Source organism: Poecilia reticulata, chromosome 16, assembly GCF_904066995.2.
Source record: "Poecilia reticulata chromosome 16, P_reticulata-male-v2, whole genome shotgun sequence".
Taxonomy (NCBI): Eukaryota; Metazoa; Chordata; class Actinopteri; order Cyprinodontiformes; family Poeciliidae; genus Poecilia; species Poecilia reticulata.
This window is the reverse complement of record NC_088845.1, coordinates 29,061,041-29,080,337: the sequence shown is the minus strand read 5'-3', so window position 1 is coordinate 29,080,337 and position 19,297 is coordinate 29,061,041. Positions and strand designations below refer to the sequence as shown.

Here is a 19,297-nt window from a genome sequence, read left to right as displayed (position 1 = left end):
GAGTATCAGAGTAAAAACAGCTGAGCACCACATTTCATATTATGATACTCTTTTTCTTCCGATTCCTAATTGAACTCTGGCGCATAAAAAAAAGTCTCAGTAAAATACTGTGACTCACACAACGTGGAAAAGAATTGTACGTTTTTATTCAAAACATCACCAAAACATCACAGTAATCCGAGTTTACAAACTACAAAAGGTACAAAAGTTGACTGAGGAAACAGCAAAAAAAAAAAAAAAGAAGAATATTTGACACACTACACAAGGTACATCATTAACTACACATATAATAAGGTGACAGAAATACAAAACAAAACATTCATTGACACAGTTTCCCTTTTAATTTGTGACTCTGGAAATGTCTTATCTCCCAGAGTTTAAAAAAAAAATCGACTCAAAGAATTATGCAGCATTGAAGACGCAATATATTGTGATATGATTCACTAAAGCAAAAACAACTTTAGATCATTTATCTCTGACTTAAATGTTATGAATACTCCTCACAGCTAGAGCCAGCCCAAAGTTTAAGCAGAATTTGAGGCGACATATCGCCCCCTGCTGGCCAGGAGGTCCCAAGAGAACTTGAATTCACACAGGACAGGTCAAATGTCCCAGTTGTATAGATATTAAGGAAAACCTTCACAATTTGAAGATTATAGTAACAGAGTCATATTGTGAAGAAAAGTCAGGCCTGCTCACACTTATATTCATAAATCATTGCTTGTATTTATTTACTATTCAGTAATTTGTGGTTTGTGCTTCTTATACCAGATAGTGCAAAAATGCCTGCTTGTTTATGCTTGGATTATTTCCCAAAAAGTGATTTAATCTGGTCCAGTTGATATGTCTTTAAAGACACCAGTGTACAAAAATGTAAAAAAAAAAAAAAAAAAAAAAAAAAAAGTGGAAAGCTTTTCAAAAATAAATTCGCACATTCAACTATTTCAAGTTTAAGAGCATCTTTTAAGAGTGGTTACATACTTGGTCTTATAACAAACAATATATCCGAAAGTAACAATAAGACTTCCAAAAACAGCACAACTTTTATGGGCTGAATGTTTGGCGATATCATAAACCACCTAATAAAAATTCAGTGTGTGGACTAATACAGTAAAAAAGCTTGAATTCTACAATAAAAAGAATATTTTACACACATGATGCAGTTTTTTTTTTTTAAAGGAATCGAATGCCGTTTAACTAAACCTCTAAAAAGTGTTTGTGATGTACGCAATGTTCCTAAAAGTCCATTGGTAGTAGCATGGTTGAGATCCAGCCGTGTTCTTCAACATTCGGACTAAAAGATCGGTAAAGCTGGAACACGCAGTCATCATCACCTTGAGCAGCTGCAGTCTAAATCCCACACATATCTGGTCCAACAAACCACCTGATGTTTGCTAAACATTCACTGGATACAACTTAAAAGACCTTTAAGCCACCATCAGCTGGAAGACTGAACAGGAAACATTTTTTTTTAGCTTAGATTTCTTTTGGGTCCTTACTCTCCTCTGACGCCTTGTCCACCTTCTGGTGGGCGGAGTCCAGAATGCTGCTGTGTGATTGGTTCAAAGTCGGATGATGCTGCTGCTGCTGTTGTCCATTTGTAGCTTGTCTGGCATCTGACAGCTCGCTTTTTGGAGTCATTCTAAACACAAAGGCACAATACTGATTGATGATGCAGAAATTACAGCCGTTTATATGTTGTTTTTGTTGCTCAATGTAGTAAAATTTACAGAGTCTGCTCAAATACACACTTTTTACCAAGTAAATCAAACCTCCGGTGTGTACTTGATCTGCGGAACCTTTTTATTTCAGGGCTCAGGTGTAATTGGACAAATCAGCGTAAGCATAAAAAAGGATTTACATTTTTAATGAAAACTGTTTCGTAAACAGGTGCAGCTGTTCCTTCATCGACTCCTCGTTAATTAGACAGAAAGAGGATTCCGAGTGCGACATCTGAATTTGACATACTGTGAAACAAGATCCCATTTATAATTAGACGGTCCAAAAAAATGTGCAGGAGAAAACGAGCTTCAGAAACGGCCAAATTATGACGGCAAAAAGAAAAGAAAGAAAAAGTATTTCATTGATTTAAGGTTTTTCAGGCGGTCAATGGCAGATCGGAGATAAGGCTGGGCCACCATGGAGAGGCTGAAGGTCTATTACTCAGAAACACAAACGCTTCTCAGTGACAACCTACAAGGCAATGCTTACTAAGGAGCGAAATCAATTTTTTAAGCAAGTTCTACTGCTGCTTAAGGTAGGGCTGCACCGAATGCAGTTTTCTGATCTGTAAAAAGCCTGACCTGCCGATTCTCATTTTCACCCATACCGACATTTTTTGGTTTGAAAAGTGGCTAAGTATGACAAGGAACAGTGGGATAACTTCTGTTTAACGGACATGTGCGGCTGTCAGACTTTTGCCGAGATGGATAAAATCGGCTTGTCACGCAAGTATCAATCGATCACTAATCTCTCGAAACGAAGGAAATTGCGGTGATTTATCGGTGCACCCATAGATTAAGATTTAAGAGATATTTGATCTAAACCTGAAAAAAAAAATAGGTTTCAATTATTTTTTTTCTAAACAAGAAAATGTACAATTTGCTTTCATTGTATATTTTCTTGTCACATTAAAATATACATGTAGTTGATACATGTTGCACCTAAAAAGGACCAGAAAGAAAGCAAAGAGTTTCAGAAGATGATTCCACCCTTGTTTTACGGACTTCTGTCACATTTGCGTGCAGAAGAACCTATGAACAAAGCTAAGAGTCTGCACTTTACCACTATGCAAGTAGTTAAAGGGTTAAAATGTAAATATTGTGGCAGAATTAAAAAGATCTCAAGAAACAATGAGTTTGTAAAAATTGCTTAGTCCTAAAAAAAAGACAAAAAAAAACCCCTCTTACCTGCCGTCTGCTACTCTGTTCATGCTCTCCGAGCGGCTGCTGACCTTACTGGAGCTCCCACCTTTGCTGCGCCTCTCCCCGCCCTCTCTCTCCCTCTCCCGCTCCCTCCTGGAGCTTCGGCTGGAGGCGCCGCGGTCCAGGTGCTCCCTGGCAGAGGTCTCAGAGAGGGAGCCCCTCACGTGAGGCTCGTGGTTGCCGAACACAGAGGAGCCTTGGTGCGTGGTGCTGGCGGGAGAGACGGCGGTGCTCGTGCCCATAGACTTGGAGATGACTTTGAGCTTGTGGGATGTGGGTTTGTAGTGCTTCTTCTTGTGCTGGACGCGGCTGTTGTGTTTCAGGAAGAACTCGCAGGACTCCTGGAGGACCCGGCGGCTCTCGCTGATGGGGCTGCGGACCACAGAATGAGACCCGTTAGCACGCGACACGGCAGCGCTCCTTCTGGTTACTGTCGCTACGTCACAGATGCGAGAGCCTTACTCTCTTTTGCGGTTTCGTTTGAAAAAGTACGCCCACTCAGAACAGGTCTTTTTGCTGCTGACCCAGAACACGGCAGATATCCCGACCACCAGAGTCATCAGGTATTTCACGAGAAACAGAGAGAGGTCGGGACGCTGGAGCTCCGTGGCCTGAAACACAGACAAGACATGGATGCTAACGAGATCCTTGTGATCTAGACAAATAGTGTTAATTAAGAAATCCAATTTGAAGCTAAAACTGGCATTCTGCAAGGGGCTAAGTTGATTTTGACAATCTGGTCCTGGGAAAGAAGGCATTATGTGCTGCTGTGCCACTTTTTTTTTTTTTTTTTATTCGACTAAGCCATCATGATGTAATTGCAGTAAATGAGGACCAAATAGTGGACAATGCACAGCTGGCTCAACAACAGGACATCACGCAGTTCATCAAAAGTTGAGTTTGCAGTTCCTAAGTGTTGAATCCACAGTTCTTTTGTAAAAATAGCTGACCAGTTCCCCCAAAAAACACTGCATTTATACGTAAATTATCTCTATTTTTTAATGATATATTGTGTCATTTATGTGTGATTTCAATTGCACTTCTTATTTAATGGAAACACCACAATTCTCAAATTGTGTTTTTGTCAAAATTAAATGAATACTGAAAAGGTTTTGTGGATATTTATAATGGAAACACAGCTACTCACTGATTTTTCTGATCTACACAGAGGTAGACAAGATCGGCTGATAAGATCGGAGCCCCTATTTGAGAGTGAATGACGGGAGCAGCCATAGATACCTTGTGGGAGCAGGGGATGCTGTACTCTTGACACCTGTCATTGATCCAGGTGTTCTCCCAGGAGCTGCGGTGGCTCTGCTCGTAGGTGTAGCAGGCTAACAGGGTGACCAGCGGGACCAGGTAGAGGCAGCTGAACACGCCAATCCGGATCATGAACTTCTTGAGCTTCCCTTGGTTGCGCTCGTCGTGCTGGATCACCTGCCTGACGTGGTTGAGAGAGACGATGCCCGCCAGGATGAGGAAGAGGCCCACCACGACGCCCACGCACAGAGGGGCGAGCACGAAGTACCGCAGCGCGTCGAGGTCGTACAGCCCCACAAAGCAGACGCCGCTAATGTTATCTCCTTCGACCTTGTTCAGGGCCAGCAGCATGACGGTTAACGCGCCGGGGACTCCCCAGGCGGCGGTGTGGAACCACACCTAGAAACACAGAACATGGAGAGAACTGTTGCTTTGGAGGATAATTACCAGATTTTTCTAGATGCGCCACAATATCCCCCGTATGATAATCAGAGAGCAGGAACCTGCTCTCTGAGGAAGACCACCGTTGGATTCATCTGTTCAGTTGTCATCATAACACGCTAAATCTTAAATGTACACATGATGCGCAATAGGAAAAGGAACGCAGTGCTTTGCTACCAATTGTCAACACCACGACAACTAAAAGAAGGTTCAACGCTCTCATTTCACAGGAAAGGTTTTGAGTACAAAAAAAATAATTAGTGAGGGAGAGGGAAGTAGGTCAGTTATGTTAGCTTGACTTTGACGACCTTAACATGTAGATGTCACTCACACATCTAATCTCCGACAGACCATCTTGAGAGCAGGTGTTTAAATTAGCTAATCAACCACCACTGTCTTCAGATGATCACTTATTAATAATCACAAAAGAAACACGAAGCCTGAAAACATGATACAGCAGCACACTGAATGTTATATTCTGTGGGAAATGTCTGTGTGTTTATTGGTGTTGAACTCTGATGCATTAGTGGAGCTGTTGTCAGTCGGTTGCTATGGCAACAAGTCTGTGTGTAGTGTAGCTGATAAAGAGCGACAAAAAAAGAAGAATATGAGTGGTTCTGGGTTGTTGTTCAAAGGATTTTCTGTGTCATTTTTCCCTTTGCTGTAGCACACTGCACTAAACTAACAGTACCTCCAACTCCAGGTTTCATTTTGAAAACAGAATTGTTTTACCGCAGCAGTGAGGCTGGGAATGGCAAGTAAAACAATTGTCTTTTTGCCCTCCAGCGTTGTTGTGTACGCGGAAAATTTCCGGATGTAAACAACAACATGCAGCGTTGTTTGGAAAAACTATAAACTTTAACGTGTCTTACTGTAGTTTTTTTGGAGTTTACAAATAGGAACCGTACCGCTTTCTTCTCGATAGCCTCGCAGCTCCATTTGGGTCCAGCTGCCAGGAACCAGGTGATGGTGAGTATGACCCACCAGACCATCCCCGCCATGGTGAAGAAATAAAGCAGCATAAAAAGCAGAGTGCAGCCTTTGCTGTGCGAGCCCAGCACCACGGTTTCCACTGCGCCGTGGTGATCCGCCTTGGTGCAGGCGGCGTTGTTTCCGATCAGGAAGCCGAGGAAGTATATGAGAGAGACGAAGCTGTAGCAGACGGCGTAGAAGATTATGGGACGCTCTGGGTATCGAAAGCGCTTGACGTCGATGAGGAACGTGAGGAAGGTGAAGAGCGTGGCGCCCAGGCAGATGATGGAACACACGCCGATGAAGCTCTTGGCGAACTCGATGTCGTGAGGCCTGAAGTACATGTTGGAGCAGGGCGGGGCGCAGTCCTGGGCGCCGAGGAACGAGGAGCCGTGGCCCGGCTTGGTCTTCAGCTGCAGCGGGCACCAGAAGCCGAGGTCTCTCTTCAAGGACGAGGGGGTCGCCGGGGTGGTGGAGGGCACGGCGGAACCGTCCGACCCGCAAGGTTTCAATCTAGAGTACAGGAGCAGTAACAGGGTGAGGCTGATAGGGAATAGCAATCGCATTCACACCAGAACGTTTTACGCTTTTTTTTTTCTAATTCTCTAACCGCGAACCTCAATGTGTTTTATTTTAGCAATAGCTGATAGAACAATGCAAAGTATAGCATAACTGTAATAAATAAACGGGAAAAAATTGCTTCATTTGTATTTGGGGCTTTACCCTGATGCTCCTAAATAACGTCCAGAAAAAAACTTTTTCCCTCATAAGTAGCTATAATTCAAAGTCATCAGAAATCCAGCCGTTTTGTGGAAGCCTTTGGGAATTTTTAGAGAACATTATAGAGCAAACGATGTGGACGAGGATGCTCTGGTTGGATGAGGTCACATCTGAACATTCTGGTCCACATGCAAAACTCTACACTTGGTGAAAAATAGGGGGTCGCTGATAAATTGGACAGCCAATAAATTGGCAATTGTTAAATGAGAGTAGCAAAGACCGACATAGTTATTGCAATATTCAAAAGCAATACTGCAAACCTAGTAACGCACAGATCCAGTCTATTACACAAAATCTTTATAAAGTACAGCGAAGGCTAAAAAAGCCCGTGGCTGTAACGTGACTAAATGTGTCAAAGTTGCTGTTTGTTATTGGTGGGTGTGTCCTCTTACTTGCTGCACTGTAACTCAGGAGGCCAGGTGATGCCAAAAATGCGAATGTTCTCCTCGCAGTCGGACAGGACGGCCTCGCACTTTTCCCTGCATGGGCGGATCACCCGGTTCTCCTCGCTGCATGCCGGGATAAAGGCTTGGCACAGGAAGTGGTGGACGTCCGGTGAGCACTGTAGGCTTGCTAGGGGCATAAACGGCTGCAACGGGAGAGGGGAAAAATTTTGTTTTAAAAACTGAGACTTTTGGTTACAGAGGCTATGTTTCTAAAATGAAGTCTATGGAAAACACAACATTTTGCTTATGTTAAGCGATTGGTGGGGGAGAAAATGTGAAAGGAATATCCTGAATTAAGCAGGTTACAAGAAGATAGACAATTAGATAACACCTAAAACTATTTTTCGAGCAGAGAATCATAAATATAAAAAGGACCCGATTCTTCCCATTTCCTACGGAGATATCGTATGTTGTCATGAATTAACAATAATCTAAAACAAAGGCATAAAGACCCAGAGACATCATGGGTCATGTTTGTTTAATAAAATTAGACCGTGAAACAATCTCCGTCTGAAATTTGTTGTGATAAGCTGCACCGTTCTTTTCAGCGGCGCACAAAGCTGCCCATTCACCGGCTGGAGAGGAAGCATATTCTTCTGTTTCAACACGCTGGTCAAGAACTTCCTGGAGAGGAGCGTACGAGGGAGCGGCGGGAGGGGTCAGGTGGTTATGGGAGAGAATGCAATATAGCTGGCAGGAAATGAAAGGAAATACATTTCTGAAACAAGCAAGTTGACATTAAAGCCCCCTTTTAACTGCAGAAACTTTGTCTGCTGAGTCATTTTAAGATATTTAGGAGCTGCAGTCAAGCCGCATCAAGGAGTTTGTGTTTTTACCCCCAAAACCAAATGGTGCATACTCTAAAGCACAGACCGCTATTCAGTGTTTTGCTTCTTTTCCCTAAATCCTTTCTGGCAGAGGTCCCATATCTGTGAGGCCAAGGATCGCCCCTCTCTCTCTCTCTCTGTCTCTCTCTCTCTCTCTGACAGTAAGCACCCTTGTTTCTCTCCTTTGGAGGTCCCTGACTCGGAGCGCCTTCTGGGCTCAACAATCTGACCTTTATTTGCTTTGCAGCGCTTACAGTAAAAACTGCTCACGTTTCACCAACCGTCAACATGCGTCAGTGCAATAAAGTCAAACCTTTTTTGCCTTAAAGGGGCAGTGTTATGTATTTTTCTGGCACATAGTTCCACTTTGCAGCGCAATCAAGTAACTACGTTACCTTCAGTTGTTATAAAAGTTATGTATATATCAAATATGTTTGTCTTGTCTTTAGTTTGACAGAAGAGATGCAACAATTACAGTTTTTTTCTAGTCCATCACAGTCTTTAAAAAGCCTAACCTGTTGATTCTGATTTTGGTCAATACCGTTTTTTTTTCTTTTTTTGTCTGAAAAGTGACTAAATGTAACAATTAAGTTTCTAAGTTGTCACAAAAGTGGCGTAGCTATTGTTAGAAGTGAGAAATTTGACTTTGTAATTTAACATCTTGAAATTGGGCCTCATTTTCTTTAAAAACTCCAGCTCTTTCTGAAACTTCTGCCTTCAGGAAGTCATAACATCGCTCCTCTTAACGACATTTTTACCAGCGTTGCACTGACAAGTAGCTCGTACAACGAGCTCGGCAGATGCGCAGTTCCAATTAGCATTTTGCTAATTGCTGAAGGCTAGTCTAAAGGAGCTGATTGAGGGAGTTGCTCTGTGAAGCGGAAGCTTGGAAGCCAAGGAGCTACAGCTCTAAGGAGGAGCTTCGTCCTCGAAGGCGGGGGTAGGTCCACCCAGACGTTTTTCACAGCTGAATGGTTGCCGTGGGAGATAAAAGGATTTCTCAAACATCCACGAAAGAGTCAAAGCAAAACTCCAGGTATATTTTTTGATGAGAGAATAACATTATAAAATAATGTAAAGCTAAACAAAAAGGTCAACTCTTTTCAAAAAACTGTTTCTATCTAAAAGAAAAAGATACATAATGTTTGTCACATATTACTTTTTTATTTTTTATTCTTTTAGGTATTCTAACACCTAAAACACCTCAGCTATTGAATCTGCTGGAATTTGGAGCAAATGCCTTCCCTCTGGAGTACTGGACTGATAAGCCGACCTGGGCTGAGACTGAGGCAGTCTGTTGGATTCCAGCACCAGGGCTTAGTGATAAACAGCTACACATTTCAAACAGGGCTGAAGCCAGAGTGTTGTTGCTGTAACATGGGAGACAGCAGAGAGTACAGTGGAGGGGGGGGTAATGAGTAAGTCATTAACAGACAGAAGATACTCGGTGTGGTATGCGCAGTCAGCTTTGTGTGAGACCAGGCGGGTCCCTCCCCTTCCTCTGAAAATCAAAGGCTCTACGCAACAAAGTCGATAGAGTTGCCGGTGGCCAAGGCTGCTGTGAAATCGAACACCTGCAACCTTTGCCAGACGCCGCACAAAAGATTCCTTCAACAGATCACTGCTCATATTCACAAAGTCTGACACTGAGTGTAAAAGTAACCAGAACCCTGGGCCCAAAGGAATGCCTAGAGACAAGATGCTCTACCAAGAAAAACGAAACAAACAAATAATCAGCAGAGGAACTAGAGGAACACACCTGGACTAGTTTATAGGAGCGTATTGTTACAGATCACCGCAAAAAGTGAACCAAGAGTTGATTAAAGTTGCATTTTCAGAGATTTCTGCATAAAGAAATCATTGCGGGGATTTTTTTATTTTTTTAACCCACTGTCTTGTAAAACATCCAGAACGGTGAGTGTGAAGCAACAAGCAATGTGGCGTTGTGCAACTGTTTTAAAGAGTTTACCAACAAGTGCGTGATAAATCCTTCAGAGCTCTGCTCTCTTTCTTTTGACCTGCAAACCGCTTTCCACTGACAAGTCAGAATTATGGTTCTGGCTCACATTTCCATCATGTCCTGACTGGCTGCTCCAAACACCTGCAGCCCTGCACTGTTTCAAAGTATTTCCAACCACATTACAATCTGGGACCACATGTTTTAGTATCCACCGGGTGGGGCAGTGGGAGGGTCACTACTTGATTGTTACCAGGGATGCACCGAATTTATGAGAATTTGGGCCAATATCAACATAGATATTTTATTTTCCCGAACCCTTCAGACATCATGAATAAGTCTGTTCACGCGATAATCATTCAGAAACATGCCACACCATGATCTGCCAGCTACTTCCTGTCGTCTTCTTCTTCTTCTTGGTTTGCGCCAGTGGCAACGTCTGGTTGTTGGTCATGTGACTCGTGTGAGGCGAATAAAGTCCAATGCAGTTTTGTGAAATAAGCCAATTTTGATAAGGCCAAAAAAAAAACAAAAAACACCTCATCCTAAGGCCAAAGCGTTTTATCAAAAAATGAGTTTCTTCTAAATTGTTGTGTTTACAAGACAAAGCTAATTTATTTTTTAAATGTCAAATTGCGTAATTATGTGCTCAATGGAAAAGCAGCTACTGTCCCATTTAGCTCTGTTGTGAGAGAGGGCTGACTGCCTGACAAGGTCACATCTGGATATGCTAACAATAGTCACCCCACTATTGCCAATTTATTAATTTTGTCGCTATATTTACAGATTTTTCAGATGAAAAAAAATCAGTATTAGCTGAAATCGGAATCGGTAGGACAGGTTGTTTTATTTTTAAAGACTGTTGATGGTCCAGAAAACTGCAACGGTGCAACCCTAATTGTGCTTCAATAATTATTACATTGGCTGGTAAACTCATTACTCACTGATCAAAAATGTCAGAAGCTGCAGAATGATTTATATACCAATCAATATTTAGCCTACAAACTTCATTAATGCCTTACAAAATGTGCTGATAGATTTTGGAGTGGTGGATGTTTTAGTCATTAGTGATTGTGCTGCAGTTAAAATGCACAACCCTGATTGTGCATCTACGGTTTTTATATAGCAAAAAAATTGATTTACATGCATTTGTTAAAACACTTACGCCATAAAATTATATTTCAGAGTTTTGATAAAGGTTTATGGAAAGAGATGCAGCTGGAAACTCAAAATAATTTTTTTTTTTTTGAGTTTCATTGTCAGATCAACGAACACGCCACACACAGGCACAACCAGATAGCTGTAACAACAACACTCTTCAGAGTGGAAGTCGCTGCTGAAGAGTGAAAGTTGGTTATTTTCAGAAACAGTAATGTGTTTCAGAAGAAGCAGAAAAACTATGAGAATTCAAAGGAAGCTGTACTTTCTACAGAGGTGGATACAGAGAGGAGGAACGTTAGGTCTTAAGTCGTTTAGGCTTACCTCCATTTTGCTAGCTGCGATTTCTTGGTCATAGTGATCCATCATGTTAGGAAAGAAAGTCATGTTGTAGGGCATCCCGAGGCACCGATGCACTTTGATGGGCTCACAGGTGAACAGGCTGTGAGAGCCGCAGCTTCCAACCCATGCCAGCGACAGCCACAACCACAGTGGCCCTGGCATCAACATGGCAGCAGCTGACTTGGTAGTGAAAGTCTGGCTTCTATATAAACTGGAAGAGGTTGCTCTTAGGGATATATTCTGCCTGAATTTGATGGTTTGGGTTTTTCTTCTTCTGACTCACAGCATCATCCACAGATCACTTTTCAAGGAGACATTTCAGAGGCCTGAGCAGCAGGTCCCACATCCCTGTAAATAAATTGTGATTAACATTAAATGTGTCACTTTTAGGAGCCCTACTCTGGCATGTATTTACTTATTTTTTTTGTTGTGTGTCTCTTTACCTGTGTACAGCAAAGTGAAATATATTACAATCCCTAGCTCAGTGAATTTCCTCGCGTCCCTTGAGGTGTTTATAAGACCCCGCTTGAGAAACTCCTAAGAAACATAACTCAGGCGGATTTTGGGAGCCATAAACCAGTCAATCCCTGCACAAACTTTGTGCACATGCATCTGTACAGGCTGGGGGGGATGCAACAGGATCATAGGTGATTCAGAAGAATCAGTCTTGGCTTGTTGGAGCCCATTAAAACTTCACATTAAAACGTCAGAACGGCAAATACGCAATTGCATATTAGGAGCTTAGAGTTATGAATGCGAAGCCAACCGAAATACTTTCTCAATGATATCCTGTTTCTCACAAGGTGAAGCCTCACTATGTTCAGCATTGAACATGGTCATTTCATATGGGGGGCCATGTGGGACTATACACATTTGAAGACTATGCACATGTTTTAGGTTATGCCAAGAAGTTGTTTAAGATTATTTGTCATATTTTTCTTTACAGATAATAGAACTTGGGATAATTATTAGTTTACAGATTTTATGTTTCCTAACAAACCTTAGTATTAATTTTAGACTAACCTCAACGCTCACTACCGACCTGTAGTAGTGTATATATACACTTACAATTATTACCCATTAACATAAGTAGGCTTATTCAACTTTTACATTAAGAGCTAGCAAAGTAACACTGACACGTACCCACCTATTGGTGAATAAAAAACATCGTAACTATGTAATAGTTGCTTTATAATTGTTTAACTTTGACAACATTCTGGAATCAGAATCGACTTTTAAGCCACAAAAACAGACGCCGAGTGTGCGGAGAAAGTTCAGCCGAGATCCCAGCCTCGGTCGCTACCGTCATGGGACAGCAGGCTCCGGGGAAACTTCGGTGGGGAATTGGGAACAATAACACAAGCTGAAAAACTAAAAGACACGGATTAAAATGACTTACCCCCTACCGTCAACGTGTTTTTGTAGCAGCAGTTCACATGGAAACACTAAGGAGAGGGGCTTTTTTTAAAGGAATGTGAGGACCTATTTCCTCCGTCTCTGTTTTTGTCCGGTGTTCCCATCGAATAGCGTCGACGCCAGGAGGCGCTGTAGCCTCCAACACGCTCTGAAAGCGGAGTAAGAAGAGAAACAGCTGTGTGCTGTATGGAGTGCCAAAGGTGCCACAATGTAATGGGTATTTTGTTGCTATATCCGAAATGAATAGAATAAAATTGAACTTAATTGTGATATTTATCAAGGAACTTTCTAAATAATTATGAATGTATTATATTTGCCATTAAAAATACATTTATTAAATGCCAACTCATCCATGTTATCAAACACACACAAAAGCTGTAATGAAGATTAATAAAATAAAGATGACAAAGAACAACCGCTGAGTTTTAAAACATATTCACTAACAGCATTTTGTCACACTGACTGTTTCAGTAGACACTTAGTAGTAACAACTAGTTTGCCTGCTTCAAATGATAAAGCCCTGGCATGTTAAATAAAAATAATGAATTATGGTTTTCAAGTTTTCAGCCATTATAAGGTGATATAATATCTACCTTGCATTGTTATACAGATGTTTCAAAATGAGATTGGCTGATGATCCTCCTAAGCAAAGGATTCTATTTACTTTCTGTTTAATTGGAAAGCTTGAAAAGACAGATTGAAAAAAGAAAAAAACATCCATATGTCCTTGGCATACCACTGTGTTCATTTAACCTGACATTATTTGATGCCACCTTTTTCATTAAGCAAGTTTCCTGCACATACCAAAGTCAACATCAGGAAATGGCATAAATCTTGTAGTCTGGACAACATGTTCTCTACATAACACTTGATTCAGTTAGTCATTGTTAATGAAAGCATGATTTGAAGCATTGTAATTTAGCTAATAACAGGTTCACAGAACCTGGCAGGAAGTCTAAAATAGCTGTAATTTTTATATTTTGAAGAATTTTTCTGAAATCCTTCAGTTGTTCTTCATAGTTTTTCTTTTAGTACTTGACTTTTTTTCTTTCTTTCTTTTTCACTTCATATATAGATATGTTTTGATTTTCATTATATGTCTTGAACATTTTCATAGTCTGTCATACAGGGGTGAAAGTAGTGGCGTACGGTAGGGTACAGCGTACCCCTTAAAGATTTTAGCGGGGGTATGCAGTACCTGCAAGAGAGGGGAGCGGCTGTCAGCTGTAAAAAATCAATGCGGCAATTCTGTGCGTTTCGGTTCCATTATCAAAATAACTAGCAGAGCAGTAGTTTAAAATTAACTAATCAACCACCGTTCAGGGGAGCGCTTATTAATACTTAAAATAAATATCAAGCCTGAAAACCTAATATCATAACGGATTGAATGTTATGTTTTTAACCCTTTAACTGCCACACCTAGAAAAAAAACCTGTGAAAAATTTTTTCTTTGCATTTCTTTTACCCTAGGGTGATTCATAAACACAATCAATTTTTTTTTCAACAGACCCTGTGGTTTTGGAAATATTGATCTCTACCAAACGGTTGAGATGTCACTTAATGGTTTAAGTACATGACCTAATAAAAATACCATAATCATAATTTTCACTACTACTAATTTAAACTTTTCAACCACCACTAGATTTGTACGTGACCTAATAAAAATACCAAGTACAGTAGATAAATTAAAATAAAATGCTAATTTATAAAGAAATCAACAACAAAAAATGTCTGGGGTATTGGATACAGTTTATTTCTGTCAAAATGCCACAAAACACTGGTTTTAATTTCAACCAAGGAAAACATTGCGTCGAACAAGGGAATAGTGCATTTTTAATTTTCCCATCTTTTTCCCATCTTCAGTCAGTGTCAGCGATCAGGTCGAAGCGTGATTCATGGTGCCAGTAGTCCTCCAGTGACGGGAAATTGAAAACACCCATAAAAAGAAGGATCGCTAGGAAATGCTCTATTTCTTCAAGTCTAGTCTTGATTGGATCCCCCAGCTCTTGAGCAGAGTACAAATTGATGTGATGTGTCATATGTTCAATCATCTCATTAGTGAAGAGCATTTTGAAATACTGAAAGGGTGAGGGTCAGGGTAGGGTTAGGGGTAGGGTAGGGTTAGGGCACAGCTTCAGGGGGTTCAAATCTTGAATTAAGAACCTGGAACTCATCAATGTCTTCCTGCTTCCAGATTCTTCTTGTGCTTTTGTTGGAGCCTGAGGTGTAACTTGGGTCGGCGTTGTCATTTGGCTGCTCCAAGGGAACTTCTTCTTGGTCATCATCACTCAGATCACCATCAGATTCTTTAGGTTATATATATATATATATATAGTATATTAATAGTATAATAGTATATAACTAGTTGTATATAGTGATTATATAACTATATAATTAGTTATATAGTGATTAATATATTATATATACACACTGCTGATAGCTTGTGCTTGATGCAAAACAGCAAATGATAAAAAAAAAACATCATCCTGACTCTCTTCTATAAATGCTGAATTTGTGGAGAGCGTGACTAACACTCGTCTTGCCAACAGATTCTCTTACCTGGGCTGTGGATTTCTGCTGCTCTTCCTGAGTTACCATGGGACCCTTTGCTTCTTGTCTTGTTAATTCTCCTATTGCATGGCCTTGAGATGGAGAAACATATTCAGTTTGCACTTTCGCAATACTTTTACGTGCTTTGCTAATAGAAGCCTGTCACAATGACATATTTTAGTCAACTATTTTAAGTTGGGTCAATGGTAAATATTAAATGTTACTTCCTTTGATATACAGACAAGTAGCTGAGTATGAACATAGTGATTCACAAAGAAGTCTCACTTGAATACTTGACGTACAATGAAGGATGGTGCTGCTTTCCTGATTTATCCTCATTCTAAAAAGCATTTCTTTTTATCTCCTGGAAGTAGTATTTGGGGTTTTCTTCTGAATTCCACTTTTCTATTTTCCAATTTTTTTTTTCCCAGAGCAAAATATGCTGTTATGGTGAAGTACAAGAAGATGATACATCATACATTTAAATTCAAAATACTTTTTTTTTAATAAAGTAACCAAAGTCTTGATTAATGCCAACTGAAGAGATTTATAAGAAAGGCTGGCTCCTGGGAAGTTTTATGAAGGATATGGGGATTGTAACTCCAGCGTATTCCAGGAATTGAAGCAATGAAGCATTGTGGAGTCATTGATTATGAACTGAACACTTTCCCTTATTTTCTCCCTCAGAGAAACTAATTTAAACCAGTGACAAAACCGCTAAACTTCGAATCCTTGTAGAAACAAATGAAAAGACTATTTACGTAAGTGCTTAAAAAAACTAAAGTGATCCAATAGGAATTAGCTTTTGTTGGGGAAAAAAAGTATGTAAGGAACTGTTTGAATGTAACGATTGATTTCATCAAACTAGTTGTTCAAAATCATATTTATAACACTGCAGTTTTGACTAGCAAGAGTACTATAGCACAGACAGAAGGAACATTTAAGCATTGAACAATCAAAGAAAACATAGATCTATGCATCAAATACAGATTTACAGTAATTATTCTGAGGTAACCATGGGTGTCGCCAGACCTGTTTTACTAGGGTGCATGCACCAGGATATGTCATCACATTTCAAACAAAATGCTACGAGTGTTAAACAGCAATGTTCTTTTCATATCTACTGTGAAAGGTTACATTAAAGTCTGATTGATTGGAAGAAAAATTAAAAGGAGTAGGAAAAGAATAAAGAATTGTGTTTGGAAGCTGTTTGTGTTTGTGTATTATGAAGCCAGTTACATCTAAAAATGCACTTAAATCTTACTCCTAAGTCTCAGGATTCTTATGAAATCTTGCATGTGCATGTTCTAATTTGGAACCCATACGTTAGCAAAAATATTTCTTTCAACTCACTCTGCGAGAAATTTCAATTTAGAGACATGATGGAGACATCCCTGAATAAAACCCAGTGCAGTCAATTAAATTTGACAACGCTGAAACCATGAGTTCACAGATTTTACGCTTTATGGTCTATAAAAGGGGAATTCAGGGATATTTTTTGCACAGCCTTGAAAAAGTAATACTGCTTACAGTAAAAAGCTATGTGTCTACAAAATAAATGTCAGAAATACCATTATGTATGCATTGTCTGAATTAACCACGCGGGGGCGCGCTTTCTCGGCTATGTAAAACACCGGAGTTCATGTGACTGAGCACCGCTTAGGGGCGGGGTTATAATGTAATATCTGACGGGTTACAGTAGGGTATAGCCAATAAAGTATCGGCGGTAAGTGAGTGCCTCTGCTAGTGGCTGTGTTCCCGTTTCGCCCCGCTGTGGACGGGAAGGAGACCAGCTCCTACGGACGTCAAATGACATTTGTAACGGCGGCGCCACCACGGAGGACGGGGCCGACTCATTTCACATTCATATGCGGTACGTAAACCCGCGTTACATTAGGATTAAAAGCGAGCCGAAATCACCAAAATCCGTTGCTTGAACGTGAGGTGCTCCAGAAATGTACGCGCGCGGCGCGGCTGTGAGATGCAACAGGGTCATTGTGTTTGTAAATGTGGGGGCTTGTCCTCCTTCTCTGTCCTCATAGTTTGTGGACTGAGGCGCTGGCCTGTTGCTAGGAGACCTTTTGACAGCTGGAAGCTTTTTGGGAAGTGACAGATAATGCACTAATGGGGTCTGGTTATTTGGAAACCCAAACCTTCGTCCTCTTCCTTCTCCTCCTCTTCCTCCTCAATCCTGTTACCTGTTCATCTGTAAAGCCGTCTGTCTCCTCTGCTTGAAAAACATTACACAGGCATTGTGTCTGTTTTTTTCTTTTTTAGTCAGGAGATTAGAGTGCTTTGCAGGGAACAATGGCCTACTTGTTGTGATTATTAACTGCGAATACACCCACGTTGAAATATATTTAATCTCCACGGTTTACATCTAGATCTAAAAAAAGGACTCATTTTATCATATGTAACCAACATTTACATCATCTAACCACGTTGTAAAACTCAATGAAAAAAGAAAAACAAATGATTTTATTTGATTGTCTGAGGTGTGCTCCCTGTCCCCCCTCAGTCAGTAGCTGTCTCTGACCATGTGGCTGAAGGTCATTCATAAACAGGTCGATCAATACATCTCAGTGGGGACTACAGAACAGCCGGCTGTACATTCAGCCTTCAGCTTCATACAGAAAAAAAACAGAGATTTCATTTATTTTCTGGCGTAGATGCAAAGATGTACTCATACCCTTACAACTTTTTGGCGTTTTGTCGCGTTACAACTTCTGACTCCAGTGAATTTTACTAGGATTTAATCTCAAAGTATCACAAGACCCAGTATGTCTTGAAACCAGCTTTTTACATCTAAAGATGGATTTTTTTCCTTTTCTTCTATTGGAAATAGCTGACGCTCAGTTAAATTGTGTGGAAGACATCTGTAAACATTCATTTCCAAGTCTTGCCACCAATTTTCAATTGGATTTAGGTCTGGTCTTTGACTGGACCTTTCGGTTAGGCGTAAGACGGCCAATTTAAAATAAATACTAAAAAAACTGAAACTGACGAAAACAATACGTTGACTACTTTGGTCAAACATGTAAAAAATTTACTTTGACAAAAGTTCTTTCAAACGGTTCAGAAAGTCCGATTAGAAATTCTAAATATAAGAGTGGACAAGATAAATAATAAATCATAAAGTCGATCAGAAGACAAAACAGAATTAGACTGAATAGACCTGCCCTTATGGATTGCACACATTGCCACCAATACCCGATGTAGAATTTTTTCCAATATTGGGACTGACACAGATATGAATATCAGATTGGTGCATCTCTAGGTCAGGATTATGTATGTGCAGAGTGTACTTTGAAATCTTTTATTCTTAAAAATATGTATAATAAAAATTTTGTGTTGACATACGACATAAAATTCCAACAAATTGACCATGTGACAAAATATGAAAAATGCCAATGGCGAGGCAGTGCATGAGAGGAGCTGGTGAGACTAATTGTTGTACAGGAAGCAAGTATGTTTCAATCAGAGTACCCAGTGCAGCTTGGATTTCAGAGTGCTCCTGTGCTGACCTCCTGGGTTCCCGTTTATTATCCCCGGTGTATCAGATTCAGGCGTGTTGCACATTATGTCAAGGTTGTAGCTACACAAGAAGGAACCGGGTGTAATTTGGACTCCCAGATTGTTCTGAGAACTGCTGAGCTTGTTCATTTTATTTTTTTGTCTGAAATCTTTGTTGGAGGCTGTCACTGCGTCCCCCATGCTTCAAAAGCAGCTACAAGAATTGTCAAAGTCAACAGCTACGCGGTCGGTAGAAGGGAGAAGTCAGCATTAGGCATGACGTTCGGTAACGTGTGTTCGCACGTCGCACGGGAGGTTGTGACAGTTCGGCTCGGTCAAGTGGATGCGCTGAATAAAGCTGACATGCTGTTCTGTCCTATCAGGCTGATGTCTGCACCCAGAGAGGAGACAACAGTCCTCAGGAGGCACATCACACCTTCCCCTCCTTCATCTCTCGCTTTGTGAAGGGGCATGCCTTCTGAACCCGGCCTCAGGTAGGTAGCGCTGTGAGTCACAACATATCTTGCATCCATGTTGGGTTTTTTGTTTTTTTTGGCTTTTTGTCCATGTATTGACCAAGAATCATTTTGATCCATGGAGACGAAATCACTGTTGTTTATTAAATCATAGGTAGTCCAATGTAGAAATGAATACAGTATATTATATTGCCTCAAAAACAGTTAAAATCCTTCCAAATCAGCTTTCTTTATG

The 19,297-nt window shown here is 40.6% G+C and overlaps 2 protein-coding genes across 3 annotated transcripts in view; one reads left to right on the top strand and one right to left on the bottom strand.

Moving 5' to 3' along the window:
• Positions 1-129: 129 nt before the first annotated feature.
• On the bottom strand, positions 130-12,657 carry fzd6 (frizzled class receptor 6). Of its 2 annotated transcripts, none has more exons than XM_081616912.1 (9): positions 12,507-12,657; positions 11,391-11,455; positions 11,090-11,318; positions 6,770-6,966; positions 5,534-6,110; positions 4,164-4,583; positions 3,387-3,535; positions 2,910-3,296; positions 130-1,642 (listed from the first exon to the last, which is right to left on the bottom strand). In XM_081616912.1, the coding sequence occupies exons 2-9, from the start codon at positions 11,396-11,398 to the stop codon at positions 1,477-1,479; spliced, it is 2,133 nt and encodes a 710-aa protein (XP_081473038.1). In that variant the 5' UTR covers positions 11,399-11,455; positions 12,507-12,657; the 3' UTR covers positions 130-1,476. The 2 variants fall into 2 exon arrangements, with proteins under 2 accessions (XP_081473038.1, XP_081473039.1); XM_081616913.1 differs by having other exon boundaries at positions 12,514-12,657.
• Positions 12,658-16,710: 4,053 nt separating this feature from the next.
• The window catches only part of klhl32 (kelch-like family member 32), a 34,327-nt gene continuing 31,740 nt past the window's right edge, over positions 16,711-19,297 (top strand). Inside the window, exons 1-2 of the mRNA XM_008431867.3 lie at positions 16,711-16,946; positions 18,970-19,080. Of these exons, the coding sequence (XP_008430089.1) occupies positions 19,058-19,080 (23 nt within the window). The 5' untranslated portion in view covers positions 16,711-16,946; positions 18,970-19,057. The remainder of the gene's footprint in view (positions 16,947-18,969; positions 19,081-19,297) is intronic.